The 26,727-nt window shown below is 40.5% G+C and overlaps 1 protein-coding gene across 1 annotated transcript in view; it reads left to right on the forward strand.

The window, feature by feature from the left end:
* LOC109621685 (scavenger receptor class B member 1) overlaps positions 1-25,979 on the forward strand; it is a 207,980-nt gene extending 182,001 nt beyond the window's left edge. The window contains exons 5-11 of the mRNA XM_020075805.3: positions 3,722-3,860; positions 3,920-4,123; positions 24,005-24,260; positions 24,340-24,468; positions 24,529-24,647; positions 24,710-24,835; positions 24,892-25,979. Of these exons, the coding sequence (XP_019931364.2) occupies positions 3,722-3,860; positions 3,920-4,123; positions 24,005-24,260; positions 24,340-24,468; positions 24,529-24,647; positions 24,710-24,835; positions 24,892-25,353 (1,435 nt within the window). The 3' untranslated portion in view covers positions 25,354-25,979. The remainder of the gene's footprint in view (positions 1-3,721; positions 3,861-3,919; positions 4,124-24,004; positions 24,261-24,339; positions 24,469-24,528; positions 24,648-24,709; positions 24,836-24,891) is intronic.
* The last annotated feature ends 748 nt before the right edge of the window (positions 25,980-26,727 follow it).

The following is a 26,727-nucleotide window of genomic DNA, read 5'->3' on the forward strand; positions in this document are numbered from 1 at the left end:
TGTTTGTCAACCTATTATATGTGCATCATTGGCACAAATTTGGGCTCAATTGATTAATCTTTCGCAAACTTAGAACCGTTCAGGTAAAACACTATTTTTTAGACAACTCATTTTTGAGCTGTCATATCTCGGAAACCAGTGAACCGAATGGAATGAAATTTTGAACGTACACTAACAATATACAAATGCTTCACAAACCATTAAAACATAGATACTTTTTGAACGTTGTAAAAAGTTATCAAAGATTGCCACTTTTTAGATTTTTCTCGAAAAAATGTAATTTTTTTACGTCATTGTCAATAAATTTTAGTGTTGATGTCCAAAGGTTTTCCACTTCTATTCTCAAGTTATCTCTAATTAGATATATTAGAGCCTATTTAGATTGAAGGAAGAACACATTTAGTAATGTTTGTGTGGTATTGTAAATTTGACTTATTTTCCACTATATGGGTAAAAATTTCAACCCGGTATAACTTAATTCGCCGTAAGAAAATATTACATTTTATAACGTTGTATTAAGTATCAATATATTGTTCATAAACGTTAAAAAAATTCATTCAATTCGGTTCGCTGGATTCCGAGATATGACAGCTCAAAAATGATTTGTTTAAAAAATAGTGTTTTACCCGAACGGTTCTAACTTTACAAAAATTTATTCAATCAAGCCCACATTTGTACCAATGATGCATATTAAGGTGGCCCAGACTTATATGAAAAACAAAAATTTTGAAAAATGGCAAGTCTTACCTCCTGAATTAGTTGTCTTGGACTCCCAGAAGCTACGTTCAAAATTTGAGCGAAATTGGTTGAGCCTAAGGGGGCGCTCAAAACGCTTGAAGTTTGTATGGGAAAACTTGGCCAAATGTATGCAGAAATTTTAAGTTTTCGAATTTTGCCGCTAGGTGGCGCTGTAAGCGTTCAATAATCAAACCCTTTGGTATTATTGTTGGTGACTATATTCCAAACAACTTTGTCGAAGACCGCAAAGTGATCCAACGTCTGTGAAAAAAGTTATACCCTAGGTAAAGTGAGGATAAACTTTTTTGTTATTTTTCCAATACATGTAAAGGAATAATATCAATAATGAAATCTCAATACTTTGCCTCACTGAGGTAGTCATAACAGAGCTCATGATAGAACTAGCGGTTTTATCACAGCATTTTTTTGGTTTATGTTACAGCCACGAAATCTTTTGTTGATTTTATGCATTGCCTCACAGTTTTGTGTATTTGTTTACAAAAAAAATCTCTCCGACAACAACCGCAAATGCAAGTTTTATTGAAATGGTATATAATAAGTGATAAAACCAATTAATGTCTACTTGCAAGTCTTTAATTGAAGATGTTTATAGCAGAAGTTATATGATAGTTTTATGGAACGCCAAAGGTTCAAAGTAAAAAACTACCACATACAACTTATTTAGAACAACTAGCTTTTTGACATGCTCGTATAAAACCAGGATAAAACATGAATAAACCTTCGAGGCATGCTGATTGTTACTTGGGCTCTTAAACCCTGGAACACCTCTGGAATATCTCTGTAACACCTCTGGGACATCCTAAAACTTCCTGGAACGCACTTGGAACGCCTTGGAATGCTCACGAAATCCCTTGAAACCCACCGGAACACCATGGCACGTCCTTGAAAGCCCATGCCCCTGGACTACCTCTGTGACCCCCAAATTCCCTCACACAACCACTGAAACTTCCTGGAATGCCCCAGAGACTCTTTGAAAACCCCTGGAACGCTCCTGAAGCCCCATTGAAAACCCTTGGACCGCTCCTGAAACCCCCCGAGACCCTGAAACCCGATGGAACGTCCCTGCAGCACACATGAAACACCCCTGGGACGCCCATGAAATACCTTGAAAACCCTTTTAGAACGCTTTTTAAACCCCCTGAAACCCACTGGAACAATCCTTAAACAATGATCGACCCTGAAACTCCTTGAAACGTCTCTAAAACCCCCTGAAAGCCCCTAGAACGCTCCTGAAACCCGCTGGAACACCCAAGGAACGCCCTGAAACCGTCTGGAACTCCCCTGAAACTCCCTGGAACGCCCCTGAAACCTCTTGAAAGCCCTTGGAAAGCTCCTGAATCCCTGAAATCCCACTGGAACATCCTGGAACGCCCCACAAACCCCCTGGAATGCTCCTGAGACCCCCTAGGACCCCTCGACTGCTAACAGTTTAGTTTATGCCAGTGTCCAACAATTGGATCATGTGAAGGTGTGATAAAAATAAAATTATCTAATAAAATATCAAGGCAAAAGTAATTTTAAACTATGCAAAAGTGTAAAGCCTCCCAGTTTTTGAAACTATGGTGTGATTTTGATATTTGTGGTCGGTTTGTCAGCAAAGCTTATTTCGTAACAGCAGTTTCTTAAAGTTATTTTTAATTTATTTTTTTTATCCCCACTAGGGATCAGAAGCCACACAAAAATGATCTGAACGTGACGATCGACAAACCAAAAAAAAAACTGCACACCATATGCATTCACCATAAGCAAAAGACAACACAATTCTAAACACACACGCGCATCTACTAGTTACGTTTCCGCGCGAGACAACGATCGATTATGGTGCGGTGGACACCCCACCCCAGGACGATGAAGTCACAGCAAAAAGACAACACATTACTCTCTGCACCACTACGGACACACAGTACCAAAATAATTGGTGAGCTCGTTCCATATTTAATAGAACTGTATAAGATTTCGAACTATTCCATTTAACGGTAAGGGTAACGTCCTAATTAATATGTCCTTTAGAATAATTTGGTAGAATTCACGTAAGCAATTTTTACAGAATATTTCTGCTTGACGAAAAATTCTGACAATGAAAGTAATTACTCAACGAATTTCTATCAGTTATATTTGTATGATTTTTTAATGAACATGTTGACGGTTCTCTTCTGGTAATTAGTCATCAAATTTATTAAATACTACTGAAGATTAGGAAAAGAAGCTTATGGTGGATTTGTATTTTACAGTTTTACCAAGATACATGTAGTTCGCTGTAAACTCGGAGAAATTGCTAATTAGGGTCAGATGGAACTCCTGATGGAAACCAAGCAAAAGCTTGTAGCATCATTGCTGGCCGATTCTGGATAAAATTTCACGATGATCTCAGAAGAATTTCTACAAAACTTCTTGAATGACGCGATTTTTTTTTTTCAGAGCTGTTGGAAAATATTAGAATGAACTAAAAAATAGGTAAAATCCTATGTCATTTTTGATGAATACACGAAGAAGATTCATACTACGTTCCTTTGGAAACTTCTAACTTTATCGCAGAAGAATATAACAAAAAAAAAACTTCTGATGTAGTTTCAGACCTATTTGCGAAATTTCAGTGCGAATGCTTTGAAGCAAAGATAACAATCTTTAATAATTCTGCAAAAATTTCAAAGTTTATTCATCGTAAGTTTTTTAATAAATTAAGGCAAAAGTCCTCACAGAATTTCATCCGATTTTTCCGTGAATTGATTAAATGAAGTTGGTTTTTTATACTCAAGTTTCTGACCCAAATTTTGCTACACACTCCTCCAAGAATTTAAACATAATTTGCTGCACAATTTCTCAAAAGGGTCTATGAAAATTTTATTTTATTGATCGAGTATACTTCCAGAGATTTAACTGAGCTCGTTTATTTTGTCACCAAAATCATCCATGACCATGACTGTGTCACCTAATGTTCCACTTGCTTTAATTTTTGTTCCAGAGAAGATATGGAAAAGGTGAATATCAAGTTCCATGACAATTACACTGTAACATATCAGCACAAGAAAATCTTACAATTTGTTCCTGAACTGAGCGTAGATAAGAACCAACGAATAACGACACCAAATATTCCACTGCTGGTAAGAAAGGACTACGTATTGTTGATGCATCTTGCTCATAAACTATCCTAATTTTTCAGACCATTTCCACCCAGAGCAAGCATTTGGGGTACTTCCTGGCAAAGACCATCTCGCTAGTCCTGACGGCGACCAAGTACAAGCCGTTCATTTCGCTGACTGCCGACGAGCTGGTGTTTGGTTACGACGACACACTCGTGAGCCTCGCGCATCGATTCTATCCTCGAAATCGACGGCCAATGTCCAAGATGGGTCTGCTGAACGGGGTAAGTGCCGGTCGAAAGCCTAGACCTACTGTGCACCGCGAACCGCAACCGAGAGCAATCTCTTCATCTCCTGCATTTAATCGATGAAATATCAACAGCATCGCTTCGCCATGTCGTCCTCGCGCTCGCGCCATGTTTCCTTCTTCTACTTCTTTTGCAGGGACGCGCCATTCCAGGATGAGCGAGGCCCATGCCCCGATGGACGACGACTTCATCATCAATTCATAACCAGATCAATCTCATCAACTGCATGCATCGACTGGGTTCAACTGTGGTATCATTTTGCGCTTCGGCTCAACTCTATTTGCATCGTAGATTGTTAGTTTGAACATTTATTTCTTCCCCCTTTGTAGCCTATCGTAGTACTTAAATCTAGAACTTATTACCACATCTGTACATTCCTTTGACCTGTCATCTAACGATCTGAACTGATATTTAAAACAAACAAACAATCGACCATAAACTAGCGCCGTATAATCTGTCTCTTGGAGTCGGTTCCGCATTCACAAATCGATTACCCATGCTGGAAACCCCCTGGCAGGCATTCAAAGCAGCAGATAGCTTTCGGTGAGAACAGCACGCCAACGAGCCATTTCAGTTACCTTTCAGCATCTCGCCAGTGTTACCCATTAATCTGCATTAGATGATACCGTACAGATTCAAGTACCGGACATCAAAGAAATTCTCTGAAGCGTAAGACGTATAGCGAATTGGAACTGGGTAGAACCCCATTCCTCGGAATACCAACCGGTCCGTAGTTCGAACCGATACGGTAGATTACCATACACAGCAAGAAAGGGCGAGGAAGGTGTAACCAGAACGACTCAACAAGCACTCACAACTTATTATTAGAGCCATCCAGCACTGCCAGGCACCCGATTTCCTCCCTCTCTTCCACCGACCGCACTTGAATTCAGAGATGCTTCTTAGCGCAGCCGCTCGCAGTCAGTCAGTGTGATGTGGGTGTTACACCCGGGGTATAATATCATAATGCTGGGTACACTTGCTAAAGTTATATTGCGCGATGCAGATGCCAAATTGATTAGTAGAGTTATGATATGCTGATAGGCTCTGGGAGGGAGTGTAATTGATTTCTGTGAGCACAATTTTTAGACGCCGGTGCTGAAACAGTGATGCTGTAAGCGGCGGAAACCGCGAACAACGTGTAATAGTACGTTTACATAACAAATTGACCGTTAGCAGCTTATAACCGTTATAAGTGGAGAATCTTGTAATTATTGCTCATCATTTATAAAGCTTGCTAAAACAGTTGTTTCCGTGGTGACAGTTTTAACTAACTGGTCACTATGAGTTTTAAATAAGAAACTATCATTTTCAGAAGATCCGACCAATAATAAATCTGTACCATGTGTTCAGAAATTTATAAAATCTAAAGTGATAATTATCATTGAACATCAGCTAAAAATTCAATCTCTAAAAATTCAAGACTGAATCCATCACATTTCACCTTCTAGGGCGAGGTTCAACAGCAGGAGAGCCCATTACATTATCCTAATCTTGGGCGGGTTTCAAATGAACTAGATAGTTCAACCGAAACTATTACATAGCTTTGCCTACCATCGTTACTCTTGAATCACCCTGGTTAGAATTTCGGAAAAGCCATTCTCGTCCATTATTTTGTTGATGAACAGGTGATGTGTTCATACCTGGAACTTGTTGGAGCATTTTTGGAGAATCATGATAATAGCCGACAGGAAATTATCCAGGATAGCTGAATTGAATGATTGAACAAAAATTCTCGCGCCTGTCACTTTTCTATCTACATTTCCGGTAGTTGTTTTGTTCCTCATATCTAGATTATTTACCATTACAGGAAGATCAGCTCAGCGGCGATACCATTCTTATCAGTTGCTTTATGGATGTTGATCTGGTGATTAGCTTTCTTTACATCCCGCAACGTAATAGTTGTTCCATTCTCGTCCTCTGGCTCTGATTCTCTTGGGGGCCGTCTTTAAACCACGAGGTCCATGGGGGTGGTTTAGGGCGGGAGGGAGGTAAATCCAGTAAAAATGAACACGTGGTTAATGAACTGCCCCACATAGACGTTTTCTCGTCTGCGTCCATTAGCGGAGTCAGCATTTTTTATTTTCTTACTCACTCTCCTAAACATACACGGGAAAGAGAAAGATAGAAGAGGGGGCAGCTTGCCTCCTCTGTCATCTCGCTCTTTCTCGTATATGTTTAGGAGAGTGAATAAGAAAAAAGAAAACGCTGGCTCCGCCAATGTCTGCGTCGATCCTCTGGTACCCCGTTCAAGTGCTCATCGAAGTGTTGCTACCACCTTTCAATCATTTCACATTCATCCATCAGAAGGATGATCCCGTGTTCCCCGCATTTAGGCTCGTTGCACGAAGCCGAAGCGGGATGTGTTGAGCTTCTGGTAGAACTTTCGTGTATCTTCTTCTTCTTCTTCATTGCGTAACGCCTGCTTCGCAGCTTAGTGTTTTATCAGCACTTCCATAGTAATTAACTGAGAGCTTCCTCTGCCAATGTCCATTTTGACTGTATTTTGTGAGGCATGTACGAAGATACTCTATGCCCAAGGGAAGTCACCGTAAGTTGAAAAGTTCATGGAACGACCGAGAATCGAACCTGTCACCCTCAGCATGGTCATGCGCTTAGCGTATCGGCTATATAAGCCCATGACATTCGTGTATCTTGATAACAACACAGCCATTCCATTTTCTCGCATTTGCGTCTTCCAGGTGGTGTTTTTCCTTGCGAAAGTGGAAAATGCTTCCTTTGCTTCTGTTTGAACCGTATTCAACGTTCCACATTATGTCGGGTTCCATGATGTTGCAAACCAACCGCACACATTACACACGTCTCCTTCAAAATCGCTCTCAATTCCTCGTCAAAACAATCGTTCCGTCGGTTCTATTCCACGCATCCGACAGTGTTATTGGTTGCGTTGTTGATGGCTGCTTATACTGTACTCCAGCAATCCTCTCAAAATGTGTGGCTTCGTGGTCGTGCGGCTAGTGTCACCAAGCACTTAGTCGCATCGTGCTAAGGAGCGCGGGTTCGATTCCCGCCGCAGAGTCAGGAAAAGTTTTCGGCTATGCCACTGGGCGTTGCATGCTAGTCTTGTCTAGTGTCGTGCTTCCTTCAAAGAGCGTACAGCTCACTGGAAGTACTAAACGTGTCCATGTTTTTAGATTTTTAGGATAGGACCCTATGGAGCTGGCCCTCATTCGGCTAGCTGCTGAAAAGATCGTGTTCCGTTCTATTTATGGTGAAAAAACTACAGGTACCTTTTTTGTTTGAAACTTTTTATTGAAATTTGAAAATACGATTTTTTTTCATAAAAAAAGTAGTTGTAACTTTGAAAATCGATGAGATACAAACTTGGCGTCTTCGACAAAAATGTGAGTTTTTGGCTGCTCTAAAAGTGCTCAAAACTAAGTATTGCGAAAAAATCAACACATTAAATTATATTGAATAAAAACAGATTTTCATATGGAAAGCGGAACAATTTAAGCAAATTCAACTCGTCTTTGTTAGATAGATCGAAGTAACCATGTCAAAAATGTTTAAATTTGTTTATAATTCATATATTGTCAATGAAATCAACTTAAAATATGATTTTGAGCTGATTTCCATCAATTTAATTTTAATTTATGACTTCAATGTATGGATAGCGAAAATGTCAATCACTAGTATATGTTGATGTTAACGTAAAAGCCTATCAAAGTTACATGATTTACAATATCTTATCAACATTGTGCCTTAATGGTGATGACAGTATAAATAAACATTGGTTCTAATGAAATGGATGACCATTTACCAAGCTACTTTGATCTATCTAACAAAGACGAGTTGAATTTGCGTGAAGTGTATCGTTTTTCATATGAAAATCTGTTTTTACTCAATATAATTTTATGAGTTGATTTTTTCGCAATACTTTGTTCTGGGCACTTTTAGGGCAGCCAAAAACTCACAATTTTGTCGAAGACGCCAAGTTTGTATCTCATCGATTTTCAAAGTTACAACTGCTTTTCCATGAGAAAAATCGTGTTTTCAAAATTTAATAAAAAGCTTCAAACAAAAAAGGTACCTGCAGTTTTTTTCCCCATAAAAAGAACAGAGTACGATCTTTCCAATGCAACCGAGAGATTGAAAATCAATTTGCTCCTTTTTGAGATATGAATTTTTGAAAAAAAGTGATTTTTCAAAGAAAAATACCAATATCTTTTTAACCTTGAGAGTTAGAACATTGAGCTCTTTGGAAAAAATATGCGTCGTTGATAGTTCTAAAAGTGCTCAGAACAAAGTTTTTACGAGAAACGAACGAATTAAAAGTTATTTCAAGAAAACTTAATTTCATGGATCACCCTAACATGATTTTTTTCAAAAATTATAAGTTAGGAACCATAAGAGATAGAATAATGGTTTCTTCGGCAAACTTACTCCAAATAAGTTGTTTTACAACTTTGTAGAACATTTTGTAAACGTACATAAAACTATTAAAAAGCAGATATTTGGATCAGCTAAACTAGAGGGACCACCCTAATTTCACAATGATGAGAAAAAAGGTCGAAAAATATGAAGAAACTTTCCCAAAGACATCAAGTATCTAAAACTTAAGGTTTAGGCACAAACATTTTTGTCTTCGTAAATGCGGCTCTGGACCCATTGTGCATTGCTCGCTTTCCGTCTGGTAGCTGGATCATGGCCCACGTCTTGTTGGTTCTCAAAGAATACATTTTTTCTTTCACCGCATCCTTTCATTTTTTTCGGGTGTTCTTGGCTTCTGCAATTGTATACTGATCTCGAAGTTGTGCTGGTTGAGCCACTTCGAGGTAAAAAGGTCTCACATCATTGACATTCTTGGTCATGTCTTTCAGCTCCCTCAGAATCTCCATAGAATTTTAATCCACGAAGGTTTCATCTTCCTGCAAAATTAAAGTATTTCTAAAAGCCGGTGTGCCAAATACAGGGGATAGCCAAAGTGTTTGGGATAGGCAACTTTTTTTTTAACAAAAAAGTTCAACATGCCATAACTTTTCATAGAGTGCATCAAAAAATCTCAAATTCTGACTGTTTATCAACCTGTTATATGTGCATCATTGGTACAAATGTGGGCTCGATTGATTAATTTTTCGCAAAGTTAGAAAAGTTCGGGTAATACGCTATTTTTTAGACAACTCATTTTTGAGCTGTCATATCTCGGAAACCAGTGGACTGAATTGAATAAAATTTTGAACGTACACTGACAATATACAAATGCTTCACAAACTATTAAAACATAGATACTTTTTGAACGTTGAAAAAAGTTATCATTGAATGACACTTTTTGGATTTTTCTCTAAAAAATTTAATTTTTTTACGTCGACGTCATCATTAAATTTTAGTGTTGATTTCGAAAGATTTTCCACTTCTGTTCTTAAGTTATCTTTAATCAGATATATTAGAGCCTATTTAGATTGAAGGAAGAACACATTTTGTAATTTTTGTGTGGTATTGTAAAATTGACTTATTTTTCTCTATATGGGTAAAAATTTCAACCTGGTATAACTTAATTCGCCGTGATAAAATATTACATTTTATAACGTTGTATTAAGTATCAATATATTGTTGATAAACGTTAAAAAAATCATTCAATTCGGTTCACTGGTTTCCGAGATATGACAGCTCAAAAATGAGTTGTCTAAAAAATAGTGTTTTACCCGAACGGTTCTAACTTCGCGAAAAATTATTCAATCATGCCTAAATTTGTACCAATGATGCACATTTTACAGGTTGATAAACAGTCAAAATTTGAGATTTTTTGATGCACTCTATAAAAAGTTACAGCATGTTGAATTTTTTTTGTGTGAGAAAAAAAGTTGCCTATCCCAAACATTTTGGCCCTGTACATGCAGATGAGCCAAGTTCAGTTTTGATTCCATCCATAGCTCGCTCGGTGTTTGACTTACCGCAGTTATTAAGAATAGATTTTGCATCTTGGATCATAAATCGCACCTTCTCGACCAGTGATTAATCCTTGCTGTACTATTTTGCTCTTGTGATTTAAATTGTTGCTGGATTTCATTTCATCTCAATACTCTTGGATTGTCCTTCTTGAACTGATCGTAGGGTTTTTGATTTCTTTTCAAATAGATTTTTCATGTATCTTACGAATTGCTTGAAATATCCAGGTATCTCCGACTTTCGTTTCTGAAAAATTGCCGTCGTGTATCTGCTGCCGTCATACCTGAAATACCATCGTTTAACCAGGAGTTCTCGTATTTATTAGTGCGCAAACGTCGCTATAGATAGATAGAGAAGTTGTCGAGTGACATTAAAGGAGGGAAAGGCAAGCGATCCGCAGAGGGTAGGTCACGTACGAAACTCGGATCAGCCGCTACTGTAAGGAGGCTGGACACCTAAAGCAGAATTGCCGGAAGTTGCTGGTAGACCAGGAAGGACCAGGAAGGACGAGCATTTGACGAAGGCGGGATCGAACTGGAATGCGAAGGCCAAGGCTGTACAGAATGGTGCGAGAGATGTTGCGTTCACGGTTGCGGCGCGACCCATGACAGCTGGGTCATCGACAAGACCCGCTCACCAACGACAAATAGTTCTTCCGATCTTTGAAGCAGTTCGCTGGCGAACGCAGACCCAGGACAAACGATCCGGTGTGGTGTACCGCGTTGACAGCAAACGAAACACCCAGAAGATCGACGTCAACGATTCCGTTCCGAAAACACTTTTCGAGCTATGGTAGGGAAAGAACCCAGAACTTGTTCATCTCCGAGCATTTGGCAGTCAAGCTTTCGTTCACGTACCAGACACGAAGAGGAAGGAGATGGGTAGGAAGGCTACAGAGCTCACCTTCATTAATGACGCGATCGAACAAAAAGGTTATTCCTTCGTGGACTTGGACACGATTTTGATCAGCCGTGAAGCCCAGTTCATCGAGCTCGGGAACGACTTATCGTCGGTGGGAGTAAAAGTAACCGAGCCCAAGAAACCCCCGGTAAAAGAAAACATTCAAGTTATTCCTATCAAAGAAGGAAGGAAACATGCCAACGAAGAGCCACGTGCATCCTGTAGGAAGTGATGAAGCTTGTGGTAAAGAAGAGGATACCAGTTCTGGTTCCGCGGCAGAAGGATCAGAAAGTTATCGGCTCGAAGTGGATTTACCTACAAGGTAAAACAGAACAAGAACAACCAAATCGTGGAACGCAAGGCAAGGTGGCTCTACCCCATTTGGCATAATGTCATTTGGCATAATGCCGTTTGGCATAATGCCGTTTGGCATAATGCCATTTGCCATAAAGGTCATTTAGCATAATACGAAGAACAGCCTTCTTGCTAAGAATGTGCATAATCCTTGTTATGCCAAATGACTTTTATGCTAAACGGCATTTTTCCAAATGGCATTATGCCAAATGGGGTAGAACCAGCAAGGTTGATTGCTCAGGAGTATACTCAGCGAACCGGAGTCAATGTTCACGCCGTGGTCGCTCCTGTGACGTGCCAGGCAACATTCCCGACATTCATCATGGTTGCGCTTCGAACCTCAACAAGGACATAAAGACAGCGAATCTCTATGCGCACCTCGAGGAAAGCATCTTTATATGGCAACCAGCCGATTTCAAGGCCGCAAACAAGGGGAACCTTGTATCCCAACTCCAACGTAGTATTTACAATTTACAGTCAACTCGGTGCTATAGCAAACGTTTAGATGAAGGGTTGTCGAAGACATGGTGCCGAACGACAGCGAATCCTTGTTTGTATGTGAAGGATGGCGGGAAAGCGAAGGTAATCCTGATAGCATATGTAGACGGCCTTCTGGTCGATTCTACGGACAAAAGACTGCGTGCGGATTTTGAATTGACGTGTCTCCAGGAATTGCTCCACTTCCTCGGCGTAGAGATTCAACATGTCGGAGGTGTCTACAAACTGAGTCTTCGCAATTACATCGAGAAGCTGATTACCATGTTCGGGATGAAGGATTGCAAGATGGCCAATTTGCCGATGGACTCCGGCATCTTCAAGGTGGCTGATACCGAAGAAGTGTTCAAGGGCCCAACGTCCTGCCGTATCAGGTATCAGTAGGTTGGATCCACAGGCGCGTCCTATCGTAGCATAGTAGGTGGACTTCTGTACTTACTTAGCAGTCGTAGCAAGGCCAGACATTGCAACAACTGCTGCGATCCTTGGGCGAAAATTCAACGAACTCCGCTACTTGAAGGCGACCACATTCCATCGACTGCAGCTATGAGGAGACAGTAAGCAGGACTTCATCGGCTATTCCGACGCTTACTAGGCGGGAGACGTTCAGTAGACGTTCCACGTCCGGAAAAGTCTTTCAATTCAGAGGCGGGACATTCTCCTGGGCAAGCCGCTGTAGCATCTGCGCTGTTGGCCGCTCCCTGTTGCCAGTTGGCCTGATGATGGGTCGCGGCAGGTACCACTTGTGTGGTCCTTCTAGAAAATATGGTTGCTATGCGGGACATGTGGAGCGCAGATGCTACACCGCCGCCAATCAAGTGTCACTCTATCTCCCATCTTATTTGGCTAAAATTTCCAAAATCAAGCTAAAGAGCGGCTTATTTATCTGTTTTACAGCAATAATGTTTGTTGGTTTGCTTCATTATTATTAATAAATCGAATGAAATATTGTTAAAACTATACCATTGTTGGGTAGTTGGCCTTGGACCTCCTTCGATAACCGTAGAGCCGGTGGATTAGCCAACCACCAACAGAAGTAGGGTGTTTGAAGGGATGTACAGGGGAGTTCTATATAGTTCCATTTCCGGAGCCCTGAGCCCTCCTTGGTGGTAGAAGCCACTTCCGTCGTCTTTCGGTATTAGAAACACTGTTGAAAATGCTTTGACATCCATGTGCACAACAGAACACGTGCTCGATGAACAAATTGAGATTTGAAATTATGAAAAGAAATCCACGTACTCCGGTGAGACTCGAACTCACGACTCCCAATTCGCTAGACGGGCGCTTCTATTCCTTCAAGCTACGGAGTCACTCGACTATCTCCGTCGCCAGCAGGCCTAGAACTGAACTCGATTCCACAATCGCACATGGTTATCTTCTTTTCACAATCCAAACCCCCTTCGGATGGGATTAGATGAACATCTAACACATTGTCTGTTGTGCACATGTATGTCAAAGCGGGAGAGGAAGTGTAATTTCCCACATGGCTTGGTCAGCCAAAGCAAAATCAAGAAATTGACATTTGTAAGGTGCTACGGTCACCCTTATCGTATTCGGTCGGCCGAGGACCGACCCGTCGAGAGTCCGACTGCACACTAATTGCCATACCAATAAGTGATTGGAAGGCAGTGCCCGAAGCTCTCGACAATTAAAAATAACTTCCTCTCCCGCTTTGACATACATGTGCACAACAGACAATGTGTTAGATGTTCATCTAATCCCATCCGAAGGGGGTTTGGATTGTGAAAAGAAGATAACCATGTGCGATTGTGGAATCGAGTTCAGTTCTAGGCCTGCTGGCGACGGAGATAGTCGAGTGACTCCGTAGCTTGAAGGAATAGAAGCGCCCGTCTAGCGAATTGGGAGTCGTGAGTTCGAGTCTCACCGGAGTACGTGGATTTCTTTTCATAATTTCAAATCTCAATTTGTTCATCGAGCACGTGTTCTGTTGTGCACATGGATGTCAAAGCATTTTCAACAGTGTAATTTCCCACATGGCTTGGTCAGCCAAAGCAAAATCAAGAAATTGACAAATTAGAAACACTTCTACTCGTGGTTTTGGTTTAATAAAACATAGAGAACAACACTTTATTTACACGATTTACAATGTTTAAACGGCCTGTAGCCGCCGCCCATGGCGGTTCGGTATAAACTGAATTTACTTATAATAAAACCTAATGAGTTCCCTGCACTACGGTATTGTTACTCAGAGTATATAATCTAGGTCGATTTAATAGTGATAATTGGGGCCAATTGAGAATTACAACCATTCGTGGGAAGGTGAGTCAATCCCCAACATACTCACCCACCCTGAAATTCCTGGAATTTCTGAACTATCCTAACAATTGCATACGTTTTGAAATTCAATCAAACATTTCTAATGGAATCCTATCAGAACATGAAACGTGCCAGTCTAAGCTCACCCAATTCATTCATATGTCTAGCCCCTCTGATACCTAGTGTGTATGTAGTTGGTACAACGAACTCATGTCTCGTGTATAACGTCTCTGCAAACACTACAAGCACCTATTGTGTGCACACTAATTCGTTATCCAGTACTAATTATCTACAGATGTATTGGAATTTCGAACATCAGTCTACCTACGTACTATGCAGCAAGTCAAAACAAAGTGATCCAACACTGAACACTGAAGATCGAATAGAGAAACGAAAAATTGTGATAAAACGCGGTACAATCCATATTTTGCTTATCCTATTGACTTGTGTAAGCCTATTAGTTGACCCGTGAGATTGTGCTCTGTGCCTAACCCCGTTAGTCACTTGGAAGGAGATGAAAAACTGTTGCCCTGTGCAACAGCCGCAGCCCTTGCTGCTGGTGTTTTTGTACCGTGAATGTTGAGCAATCCCAGTTGACTGCTCTTGGAATCCTGTTTGGGTTGAGCGAAAGACACCCCTAGTGCCTCTCGACTCTCCAGTGATGCTGCCCGATGCAACAAATGCAGCCCTTGCTGCTGACGTAGTTGTTGGAGAAGAATAGTAGTGCCATTATTGATTGGATGCAGTAATGTTTGGTTTGGAACGCCCTAGTGTTGTTTGTGCTTCAGTTGAGTGGCCTTGCTGCGTGTACGATTTCCTCGTTATGGTTGAGAAAATTGGGTTACCGCCTGTAGGAGCACAGCACGGCCGTGGAGTGCTGAATTATGAGCGACTTCAGGCCGATCATGGAGATTTGGAAAATCCGCTGCAAATCAGCAGTCCAGGTAAAGTGTTCCAAATGTTTGGGTAGGTTCCTTGATGATTGTGGGTGGAGGGTTGTTCCAACGAATGCCATTGTTAGATGAATGATACTGCGAAGTTGACGTGGTTTCCTGTACCGCATACGTCGATGCCATTTGTCGATTGCCAACCAGTTGGCCACTGCGCCGATTCGCCATTACGTTGTTGATTGAGAGATGATGGCGAATTTTCCTTGCACTTCCAGTATGCTGATTCTTGGCCAATTCCAAATCCAATAGGCCAAGATCCGGCTCGAAGGACCATTTGTTGGGTAGTTGGCCTTGGACCTCCTTCGATAACCGTAGAGCCGGTGGATTAGCCAACCACCAACAGAAGTAGGGTGTTTGAAGGGATGTACAGGGGAGTTCTATATAGTTCCATTTCCGGAGCCCTGGGCCCTCCTTGGTGGTAGAAGCCACTTCCGTCGTCTTCCGGTATTAGAAACACTTCTACTCGTGGTTTTGGTTTAATAAAACATAGAGAACAACACTTTATTTACACGATTTACAATGTTTAAACGGCCTGTAGCCGCCGCCCATGGCGGTTCGGTATAAACTGAATTTACTTATAATAAAACCTAATGAGTTCCCTGCACTACGGTATTGCTACTCAGAGTATATAATCTAGGTCGATTTAATAGTGATAATTGGGGCCAATTGAGAATTACAACCATTCGTGGGAAGGTGAGTCAATCCCCAACAACCATGTTGAAAGAAATCGAGTCTTACGACAATGCCGGTATGAACATTATCAACGAGAACGAGAGGCATGAGAGAACCAAGCTGTTACAGAACAAAAGGTATCATCCTTCAAGCCGGCTGAGCATACACCGCTTACAGGATGATGTTCAACTTGCAGGCATAGTGAAAGCGCCCGACAAGTCTTGTTTAATAAATTTACGATTCGTATTGTATATGTAGTTGTTACATAACAAATTGTTCAAATTATAGAACAATCACTTACCGGGGAATTTCCCAGATCTACGCTCATAAGAACGCAAAAAGACAAGTTCCTACAGTCATTTCAATTTCACATGCAGTCATTATAAAACAAATATTCCTACTCATAACTCATAGAAACGCACTTCCATCCAGAGATACTCTGGATACTAAACATAGTTCCCACCAGGTCTACGTATAGTTTCGCACGATTCCAATTACCTGCCCAGAACACACTACGAACAAGCAGAGAAACCGTTAGACCGCGTTCAATTAGAATGTTTCGCACCGGATCACGAAGCACGGGTTAGCACCCTCTCGCTCGGATGAGCACCCAATTATGCAACCAATTAGAACACAGTTTATCGCCTTCGACAAATCGAACACTCATCTCGTACTGCAAACCACTGGAACCGATTTTAATTGCCCTTATGTAAATACACAACTCCACAACTCGTACAAACAAAGTAGTGGGAAATTCGCTCGGCAGAATCCTGATAGCCATCTACCGATATGATGGTGCACAATATTCAAAAGCCGCTTTCCTTGATAGATACAGATCACACTACGCCGTCGCTGCCAACCAGTCCTCAGCCATTCAGTCAATCAGTGCAATATTTATCGCCCGCAGTAGTGGGTTCCCCACTAAATGGCAATTATTCGCTTCAAGGGGGTGCCCGGCTAATGACTGAATTGTCCTTTTACATCGTTTTACCAGCAGAGGCGTGGTCCACGACCGAAAGCAATTTGTTTTGAGCCTCAGCGAGATGCAGGAACTCATCATTTGCTAGCAAAGTTCAAGGACCTCTTAACTGACCCGTGTGGCCTGCGCCAGCCGACGATGCGGGTCCTGCCTAGTGGCGCGGCTGGTTCATGCAGAACCTGTTGAACGGGAGAAATTTTCAACTCCAAATATTGATCACCAATTACCATCAACTTTATTGGACTACAAACGACCTATTAAATTATACTATTTTCACGCTGAACAAGACCCTAATTTGGAACGGGAGCTCCCGCCAACAGCAGTAGCTGGGCAGGGGGCTCCCCGGAGTTCTTAATGCGAGTAATACGATAATAGGCTGCTAATAATAATAGCTTGTCTCTCGCTCCGGTAATCGATTGGCTTTTTATCGGCCGCGGTTGGATGGCGCTGAAAACTGTTGTGTGCCTTCTTGTCGTGGGTAGATTGAGCGGTATAACGTCTGTCGGCAAGATGCCGGCAGATACCTACATAGAGCCATATTGACAGGTTCACATGGATTGTTCCGATGCTATGATTAAGACGTCTGGCTCTATTAGCGGGGTAAATTTGCCACTGATAGCTCTGGTCGCTTGTTGTGGTGTCTCCGGCCGGCCGCTGCCATTTCGCTTCTGTTGAGGTGCGTTGATATGTTTACCGGCGGCGGATAACTACACGCTGGATGTCGGTTACGGTCAAGTGGTTGAGACCTATATTTTTTACTGCCATGTGCAAGGCCAGATCGTGACCATATCGAGAAAGACTTTTCCGAGTTGGCCTGATGAATCAGAGTGGAATCATTGGAGGAAATAGCTTTATAATGATGTATGTGATCTGAATGCTCCATTAATAGCCATATAGGGTTGTTTGTCCATTACGATACGCGAGATATACTTTGCTTAATAAATTATCATGACATTTAAATTAACGGTTGATTAACACTGAAGTACTGCCTCATGGCGCTTAAGTTTTCAAACAAGACTGATGCAAAAGTTATTTGCTTTACCTTCAAAATTCGAAAAAATGGTCCCCTTGACCAGAGAGTCAAATGTCAATGAGAACAATCAACATGAATTTCTTAAATTCAACACTAATTTATCAAAATAAATAACTTGCGTATTTCACGTAATTCCGTAACGGATACAACCAGAAATTCCTTTGGGAATTCCATCACAAATTCATTCAGAAATTCCTTCAGGGATTTCACAAGAAACTCAAGGGATTCTTCCAAGGCTTCCGCTTCTTCATGGAACTCCTTTAGGAACTCCTCAACTGATTTCTTCAAAGATTTCTCCATTAGTTCTTCGCTCCAGCTTCAGAGATTCCTCTAAGAATTCTTCCCGAACTCCTTAATTAATGAATTACCCCACGAAATCCTCCAGGAATTCTTCCAGGAATTCCATCAGTCATTCCTCCCGGAGTTCCCCCACAGATTCCTTCACGAATTCCTCAAGGAATTTCTTCAGGGATTCATCCAGGAATTCCCCCAGGATATACTCCAGGATATATTCCAGCAAATACTCCAGAAATTCCTTCAGGAATTCCTCCATGAATTCCTCAGGGATTTTCTCCAGGAATTACTCTACGAATTCCCCCGGGAATTATTACAGAAATTCCTCTAGGAATTGTTCCGGAAAATGCTCCAGAAATTCTTACAAGGACTGTTCCAGTAATTCCTACAAGACATCTGCCTAGAATTCCTCCAAGAATCACACCAGGAATTCCTCCAGAAATTCCTACAGATATTTCCCAAAGAATTTCACCAGGGGTCTCTTGAGGTGTTCCTCTAAAACTATCTCCAAGAATCTTTTCAGAAATTTCATCAGAAATTCCTTCAAGAATTCATCCAAAAATCCTTCAGAATTTCCTTCATTGAACACCAACAAGAAATTCCACTAAAAATTCCAATTTATTGAGGGATTCTTGGTGGAATACTTGGAGGATTTTCTGAAGGAATTTCCGGAGTATTTTCTGGGGGGAATTTTAAGATGATTTCCTGGTGGAATTCCAAATAATTTCGCCAATCCTGATTCCGAAAAAAGATTTTTTAGAGTTATTTCCTAAGACATTTTTTGAGAAATTTCTGAGAAAATCCCTGAAGGAATTCTCGAACGGTTTCTTAGAGTTATCCCAGAAGTATTTTCTTGAAGAATATCTAGAGGTTTCCTAAAGGATCCTGGAGGTATTTGTAGAGGAATTTCTGAAGGACTTCTTGAAAAGAGTCTTTGAAAATCCCTTGTAGAATTCCTGAAAGAACTCTTCGAGGGATTTCTGCAGAAGTTCCTTCAGGAATTCGTGAAGAATTCATTAAGTCATTTCTGTATGAATTCCTTGAAAAATGTCTTGACAAATTCCTAGAGGATTTTCTGGAGGAATGCCTGAAAGAGAAAAAATAATGTCAGAGGAATCCCTGGAGTAATGTTTGAAAGAATTTCTGGGTGATTTCTTGTAGCTTTCTGAAGGATTTTTTCGAGGAATTTGTGGAGAAATTCCACGAGGGATTTGTGGAGAAATTCCTCGATGAATTCTAGGAGGAATTCTTGGAGAAACTCTTGGAGGAAATCCTGGAAAAATTCTTGGAGGATAACCTAGAGGTTTCTTGGCCAAAAGGTTGAAATTCTTGAAAGAATTCCTGGAGAAATTTCTGGAGGGATTATTGCAGGAGTTTTAAGAATTCTTAGAGGAATGCCTGGAAGAATTTTCAAGGAATTTCTTGAGGAACTCCTGGAGGAATTATTGGCAGAAACTTTTCCAAGAATACCTGGAGGGATTCTTTGGCGAATTCTTGATGAATTCCTGAAGGATTTTTAGAGGAACTTTTGGAGAAATTCTTGGAGCGAATCCTGGATGAATTCCTGGAGGAATTCTTGGAAGATTTCTGGAGGAATGCTAGGAGGAATTCCAGGAGGCATTCCTGTAAGTATTTCTGCAGCAATTTCAGGAGGATTTCCTTGAGAATTTTCCTAAAAAATATCTGAGAAAATCCTCGGAGGAATTCTTGGAGCAAACCCGAGATAAATTTTGGGAGTAATTCCTGGAGTAATCCCTGGTGTAATTCCTTAAATTATTTTTGAGGTCAATCATTAGTTTTGTAGAAAATTCTTGGCAGAAGTCTTGGAGGAGTTGCTGCAGAAATTCCTAGATTTACACCGATAAAATAAAGAGATTCAAGAGTAAAGCTGTAGAGCTTGAAGATCTTAAATCCAGAATAGTTTGGATGACCTAGATCACCAAGTGAATGTTGCTAAGTTATCAGAATTGCACTCTGAGGCTCTAAGAGTAGCGTATATTAGACTCTGTGAGCATTTGCTAGAGTAAAAATATCCAAAGATACTGCGACCCATACCTCAAAATTGTGGACCATTTATATGCCAGTGGACACCCAACTAGCAACACTTAGAGATGATCGTAATATTATGAGGTGTAGCAGACATAATCGTGAAAGAATTATGCCGATAGAGTGAAGAGAAACAGAAGTAGAGCCTGTAGATCTTGAAGGTGCTTGAATTCGAAAACAGTTTGGAAAGCCTGGAATATCCCATGAATGTACCAAAAGCATTATGTTGTACACTGAGGCTCCTTCATATACTATTTACATTCCATGAATATTTTTTTACAATTAAAGCATGATACAGTGTATTGATACTTTAACGCAAACTTCAAAATGAACTGGATGCCATTTGTATTTCACAGAATGTCCAACTACCACAATATCGAGTTCTCGTAGCATTGCGAGATCTAATGGACATCAAAGTGAATAAATGTCTGGAACAGAGTGAACACAAATGACGGTAGATCCAGTAGATCTTTTGAAAATAAATTCCATGGTAGTTTGGATGACCTAGATCACCCAATTCAAGTTTTATGAATTTTCTAGAGGTGCTTTGAGGCTTTTTGAGTACCGTAGACTATGCCCAAGTAACCACGGTACTGAATCCTTATTGCATGCAGATATAAGGTGTATTTTTAGAGCAATCATTACTTTACATGAACATGGTTGATGTAAAGTGGAAATGGTAATTATGCGACTGATCTAAGATTATACCAGTATAATCTTAATTTGATTCTATAATTGCCCACTTCCACTTTAAATCAACCTTAAGTTAGCATGTAAAGTAATGATTGCTCTAAATACACCGTATATCTGCACGCAATAAGGCTTCCACGGTGCCCCCACAGACCGTTATTATAAAATAAAAATGTCCATCAAAACTAAGTTCAGTGGTCGAATCCTGGTGCCATTCTGCACCTCTGGGCAAATTTTTAAAATAATCCCTAGGAGGAATCTCGAGAAATCTCGATTTGATGTTTTATACTAATAAATTTCAAAGAAATCCATATTCAGATTCAACAATATCGCTTAAATACCTACAAAAAAAGTCCCCAAAATATTCAAAGTTGTTTCAAACCAGTATATATTTACCAACGCAACTTTTATTATACATATTTACTACTCACCCAACTCAATTAACTGACTTAACTGACATAAGTATGTTTTTCCAAGCCATGCATCGGTTTTAACGTAAGCATTCAAAAGCGATTTTTCCCTATTGTTTTATGAACATATTACACATCCCAGTGTTATACATTAAAATTTTCCTTAATTCTACAACATGTTTACTATATTACGAGGAACCAACCCTCCGAAGACCACAAAGGGATCTAAGATATGTGGAAAAAGTTATTGACTGAAAACCGAATAGCATGGAAACGTTGTTTAACATGTAAGGAATAACAATAAATAACCAAATCTCGTCATTTTATCGATCGGGTAAGGCTTCATAACTTTTTTCCATGAACTTCGCATCGCTTTGTGGTCTTCGGAGGTCTAATTCATCGTGAAGAAATCACTCATCGAATTATTTTTAGGGACCAAGGGGTGACCCCAAGCGATTTTTCATTGAAGAAGTAAATTTTCTCATAACATCGTCTGAAAAACTAAGAATAACGGGCGCAAAATAGTTATTTATGTAACGAGTTGCCAAAAGGTGATTTTTTTAGCACGAGTCGTACATTTATCCAACGAGGCTTGCCGAGTTGGATAAATACGAAGAGTGCTGAAAAAATCGATTTTTGCAACGAGTTCCATACAAAATTTTATGCAATGATTTTTTCATAATGCAACCCATTTGAGTTGCATAATGTTCATAATGCAACTCAAATGAGTTGCATTATGAACATTATACAACTATTTTTCATTATGCAACTCATTTCAGTTGCATAATGAGCCAGTTCGGAAAACTTGGCCATTATGATACCAAAATGAGTTATATAAAATGTAAATTATGATACTGAATTGCATAAAATAGTTTTCCCGATCGACCTGATATTTTGCACAGTTGATATGGGACCAAAATGGAACTCAAAAAGTATACAAGAACTAGAGTTTTTGCATATTTTATATTTTCCCATATAAACCGTGTCCCATGTTATTACATATACGTCGTAGTTTCCTGTTAATTGATTTAGATGAGTAGTCAATATGTATAATTGAAGTAACGTTATTAAATAAATATGGGTTTGAAACAACTTTGAATAGTTTGGGGACTTTTTTTTTTGTAGGTATTTAACCCTCTTATACCCAACCCCGCCTTTAGACGGGGTATAGATTGAGCATTTTTGTAATTTTTGTTTCGTGGAAAATCATTTTTTTACATTTTTAGCTGATATTTAGGACTGTTTCGTGTATCTCAAAATGGTTTTTGGTGTATTTTAAAGCGTATCTACATTTTTTTTAAATCATCGAAAAATTGCTGTTTTAGTCACCTTCTAGAAGTCATTGTTAATTTTGTATAAAATCGCAACAATTAACATATTTTAAATTTTTCCCAAATCATTCTATCCTAGTTCTATAGTTTAAGGGGATCGAATACACTCTTAAATTATTTTCCTAAAAATTACACGGAAAATATTTTTTTTGTGAAAAAAATAAAAATATGTTTACAATAATCATAAAATCTCAAAATGTTTTCATCTCAAAAAATCCGTACCCCAAATAGGCTTCCAGGAAAAATATAAAAATGTGGGGATGTTCAAAAATAAAAATTAGAAAAATCAAAAACTGAAACTCACGGAATCAAGAATTAAAAAGAATCATCTTCCAAAACATGTTTAAATCGATTTTAGATGACGAAAAATGATATTAAGATCAAAATCAAAAATTTGGGTATTAGAGGGTTAAGCGATATTGTCCAATCTGAACATGGATTTCTTTGAAATTTCTTAGTATAACACATCAAATCGAGATTTCTCGAGATTCCTCCTAGGGATTATTTTAAAAATTTGCCCAGAGGTGCAGAATGGCACCAGGATTCGATCCCTGAACTTAGTTTTGATGGACATTTTTATTTTATAATAACGGTCTGTGGGGGCACCGTGGCTTCAGCACCGTGGTTACTTGGGTGTACTGTTACCATTCATCGTGTATAAAATTTGGTTTAGAATGTTGGATTTTGATGATTAACCTGGGCTTGTTAGGGGAATATCTGTAAATTAAAAGAAAATCGGGTTAAGTACGGTTCCTTTGAATTCCACTAAGAATTTGCATCCTTTGACAGATACGTATTTCGACCTCAACTGCCCAGGTTAATCATCATCATGCAGATTTATAAAAAAAACAAAAAAGCCACGTATTTTCGGCTACCCGCAAAAGGGGGGCGGGTGCAAAGGGGGGAGGTACTATGCATTTCTTAGCACAACTATTCCCCTTTACTATAAAATGTTTTAAAACAAAGAAGATATTGCATTTCTACCAAAAGAAGATCGTCCCGGGATTTACGGGTTAACATTTAACACCTAAAACATCTATTTCAAATGAGTTTTTCGTCCTACATTTTCGTTAAAAGTAGGACAACTCAAAAGCTGAGTGAGGTGTCGGTTATAGCACAATTTTCAAAGAGTCTATAAATAACGATAATTCAGTTCAGAAAAGTTGACAAAAACTAAATAAGCTCGCTCGATGATAATGAGGTAGTTTAGTTAGTAGCAATGAACAAAAACTGTTTACACTTGTGTCAATGGCCTTTTACTTTGTCCTTTTCACTTCGCTCCAGTAGTTTTACCGAGTAAACCAACTTTCACTAACGTATTGATTCCATTTCAGCTAATTACAATACTCTTCATCTTCTTATATTTTAGAATATTTTGTTTCTATTTTCCTTCGATCTTTCTTTATCGTCATTCTGCCCATAATCATTTCGACTCTCCAACACCCGCTCCGGCACACCCACCACAAAACAACGAAACAACCCCCCCAATTTTTTGTTTTTCTGTTTTCGGAACCAGCGAAACGGTACCCTTACGGAGTATGCCACCATGTACACCGGCCACACAGGGATGGAGAAGTTTGGGTACTTTGACAAGCTGAACGGGCTGGACCATTTGCCGCACTGGGACAAGGAACCCTGCTCCAGTATCGAAGCCTCGGAGGGATCGTTTTTCCCCCCACGGGAGGTCACCAATTCGGATGTGGTGTACATCTACGACAAGGATCTCTGTCGATCGCTGCCTTTGGTTTATCGGCATCCCGTTGAGAAGGATGGTAAGATGAGGGGGGGGCGTGATGACTGAGTCATTGCAGGATGAATGTGGCTAACGAGTCGAGTGTTTTCAATTTTCAGGCATTCCAGCTGATCTCTATACCCTAGCAGAGGATTCGTATGGACCACCGAATGGAAACAACTCATGCTTCGATCACACTGACTACAAACCTTACAGAGGTCTTCAGAACATAAGCCCGTGCCAGTATGGTAAGACTGTCGATAGCGTTGTAAAGTTTGAGTTAGGAGATTATTATTATCTGATTACAGGGGCTCCCGTGTACATTTCCAATCCACATTTCTACCAATCGGATCCACAACTGCTGGAGGCAGTAGAGGGACTTAATCCTCAACGAGATGCCCACGAAACATTCTTCAAGATTCAGCCGGTACTGATAAAGACTTTAAACTAAATCAATCGCATCTAACACATTTAATGTTATTTTTTTAGAAACTTGGAGTTCCACTTGAAGGACAGGTCAGAGTCCAGCTCAATCTGCTAGTCGAAGAAGCACCAAATGTGATGGCGACCAAAAACTTCAGAGACTTTGTATTTCCCATCATGTGGCTGGAAGAGGTAAGTCTTTGCCCCGAAAGTAGTTTTAATTGATGACTATATAATCCGTTCCACAGGGTGTCAGTGAATTAACCCCTCCAATCCGACGATGGATCTACCTTGCCACAGTCTTCGCACCCATGGCGTTACCGATTGTCTCTTACGGGATGATCCTCACCGGAACATTTGCCCTGATCTACGTGTTCGTGCGAGCGTACAAGAACTTCGTGTTCACGTCAGATCCAACGACCGAATTCTTGGAAATGGGTCGGCGATCGCTTCGCCGCGGAAGCAGCATGATCATCAACGGTCAGCACAGGATACTGATGCAACGGGATAGCTACATCCTGTTGAAGGCCAGTGAGGACGCGAACCTCTACCACCATACATCGAACAACAATACGGTCAATACCAACAACAACAGCAGTCACCATAATCACAATCTGTTCCATTTACCGCACATGCCTCACATGCCCCACATTCCCCACCATCAACCCAAGGACCAAAGTCTGCTGAGCGACGAGGACTCGCCCGCTTAGATCCTGTGAATCTACCTTGCGTCGCACCCCGAGATTGGGACTCATGTACCTTATAATTGTCATCACTTAGGGTTTCTCAAACTAGCCGTTAGACAAAATCATGCTAATCAAACGATTATGGGCGAATTTTTTGTCGCCCGAAACTTAACGATAAAAAAACGACAACCGGTGATAGAGACTGTGTTTTTTAACTCTACTACGTTTATTGCTTCTTACGAGCCACTAGTATTCAGTCCCCTCCTGAAAGATCGAAATCTCAAACGATCAGACTCCAGTCAATAGCTCAGTCGCCCGTCAGTTGCTCAACCCAAATGACCCGATTGCTCAAATTACGAATAGTGAATGATTTTCAAAAAAAAAAAGTTAAGCTAAGTAAGCAACCAATCGTGATGAAGAACACTCATTGCTAGTTTTAAGGCAAGACTCATCCATTCAGACCACCAACATCCAGTGAATAGCATTCCCCCACCATTGTAAATAAGTCCAAACGGCGTCGAAGTCGTTTACTTCATGAGAGTGTGTAGTAAGTTAAAGTAGCTTTTAATGAAATTTTATGAAGATTGTTCGAAGTGTTTTACATGTACATACAGTTTTTTTTTGTAAATAAAATTTTCATCACAAAACCGGCCGACTTAGTTCTTATTAATTCGAATGTTTCGTAATGTAATTTCATAACACGCCAACATTTTGTTTTACCTGAAGAAACATACCTATACTGTCTTACCCTGCTAATTCGTATTTTTCAATTCTTACCTTACCGATCTGGCTAAGGCCTGGGTGGACATTGCTGTTTGTCTCCAGTTCCGCACTCTGCGTAGGGTCCGCAGATCGTCCTCTACTTGGTCGATCCACCTAGCTCGCTGCGCTCCACGTCTTTTTGTACCGGTCGGATGACTCTCGATAACCATTTTAGTCGGGTTGCTATCCGACATCCTGATGACGTGACCCGCCCACCGTAGCCTCCAGATTTACGCGGTGTGGACGATGGTTTGTTCTCTCATCAGCTAATGCAGTTCGTGGTTCATTCGCCTTCTCCAAGTCCCGCCTTCCATCTGCACTCCGCCGTAGATGGTATGCAACACCTGCCGTTCGAAAACTCTAAGGGCGCGTTGGACCTCTGCACGTAGGGTCCATGCTTCGCGCCCATAGAGGACTACCGGTCTAATAAGCGTTTTGTAGATATTTAACTTCGTGTTTCGGCGAACTTTATTCGATCGTAGAGTTCTGCGGAGTCCAAAGTAAGCACGATTTCCTGTCACAGTGCGCCTCTGTATTTCTCTGCTCGTGTCGTTGTCGGCGGTAACCCGTGAGCCTAAGTACACGAATTCTTCAACCGCCTCGATTTCGTCACCGTCGATAGACATTCGGGGTGGT

The sequence above is a fragment of the Aedes albopictus genome, chromosome 2 (genome assembly GCF_035046485.1).
Source record: "Aedes albopictus strain Foshan chromosome 2, AalbF5, whole genome shotgun sequence".
NCBI lineage: Eukaryota > Metazoa > Arthropoda > Insecta > Diptera > Culicidae > Aedes > Aedes albopictus.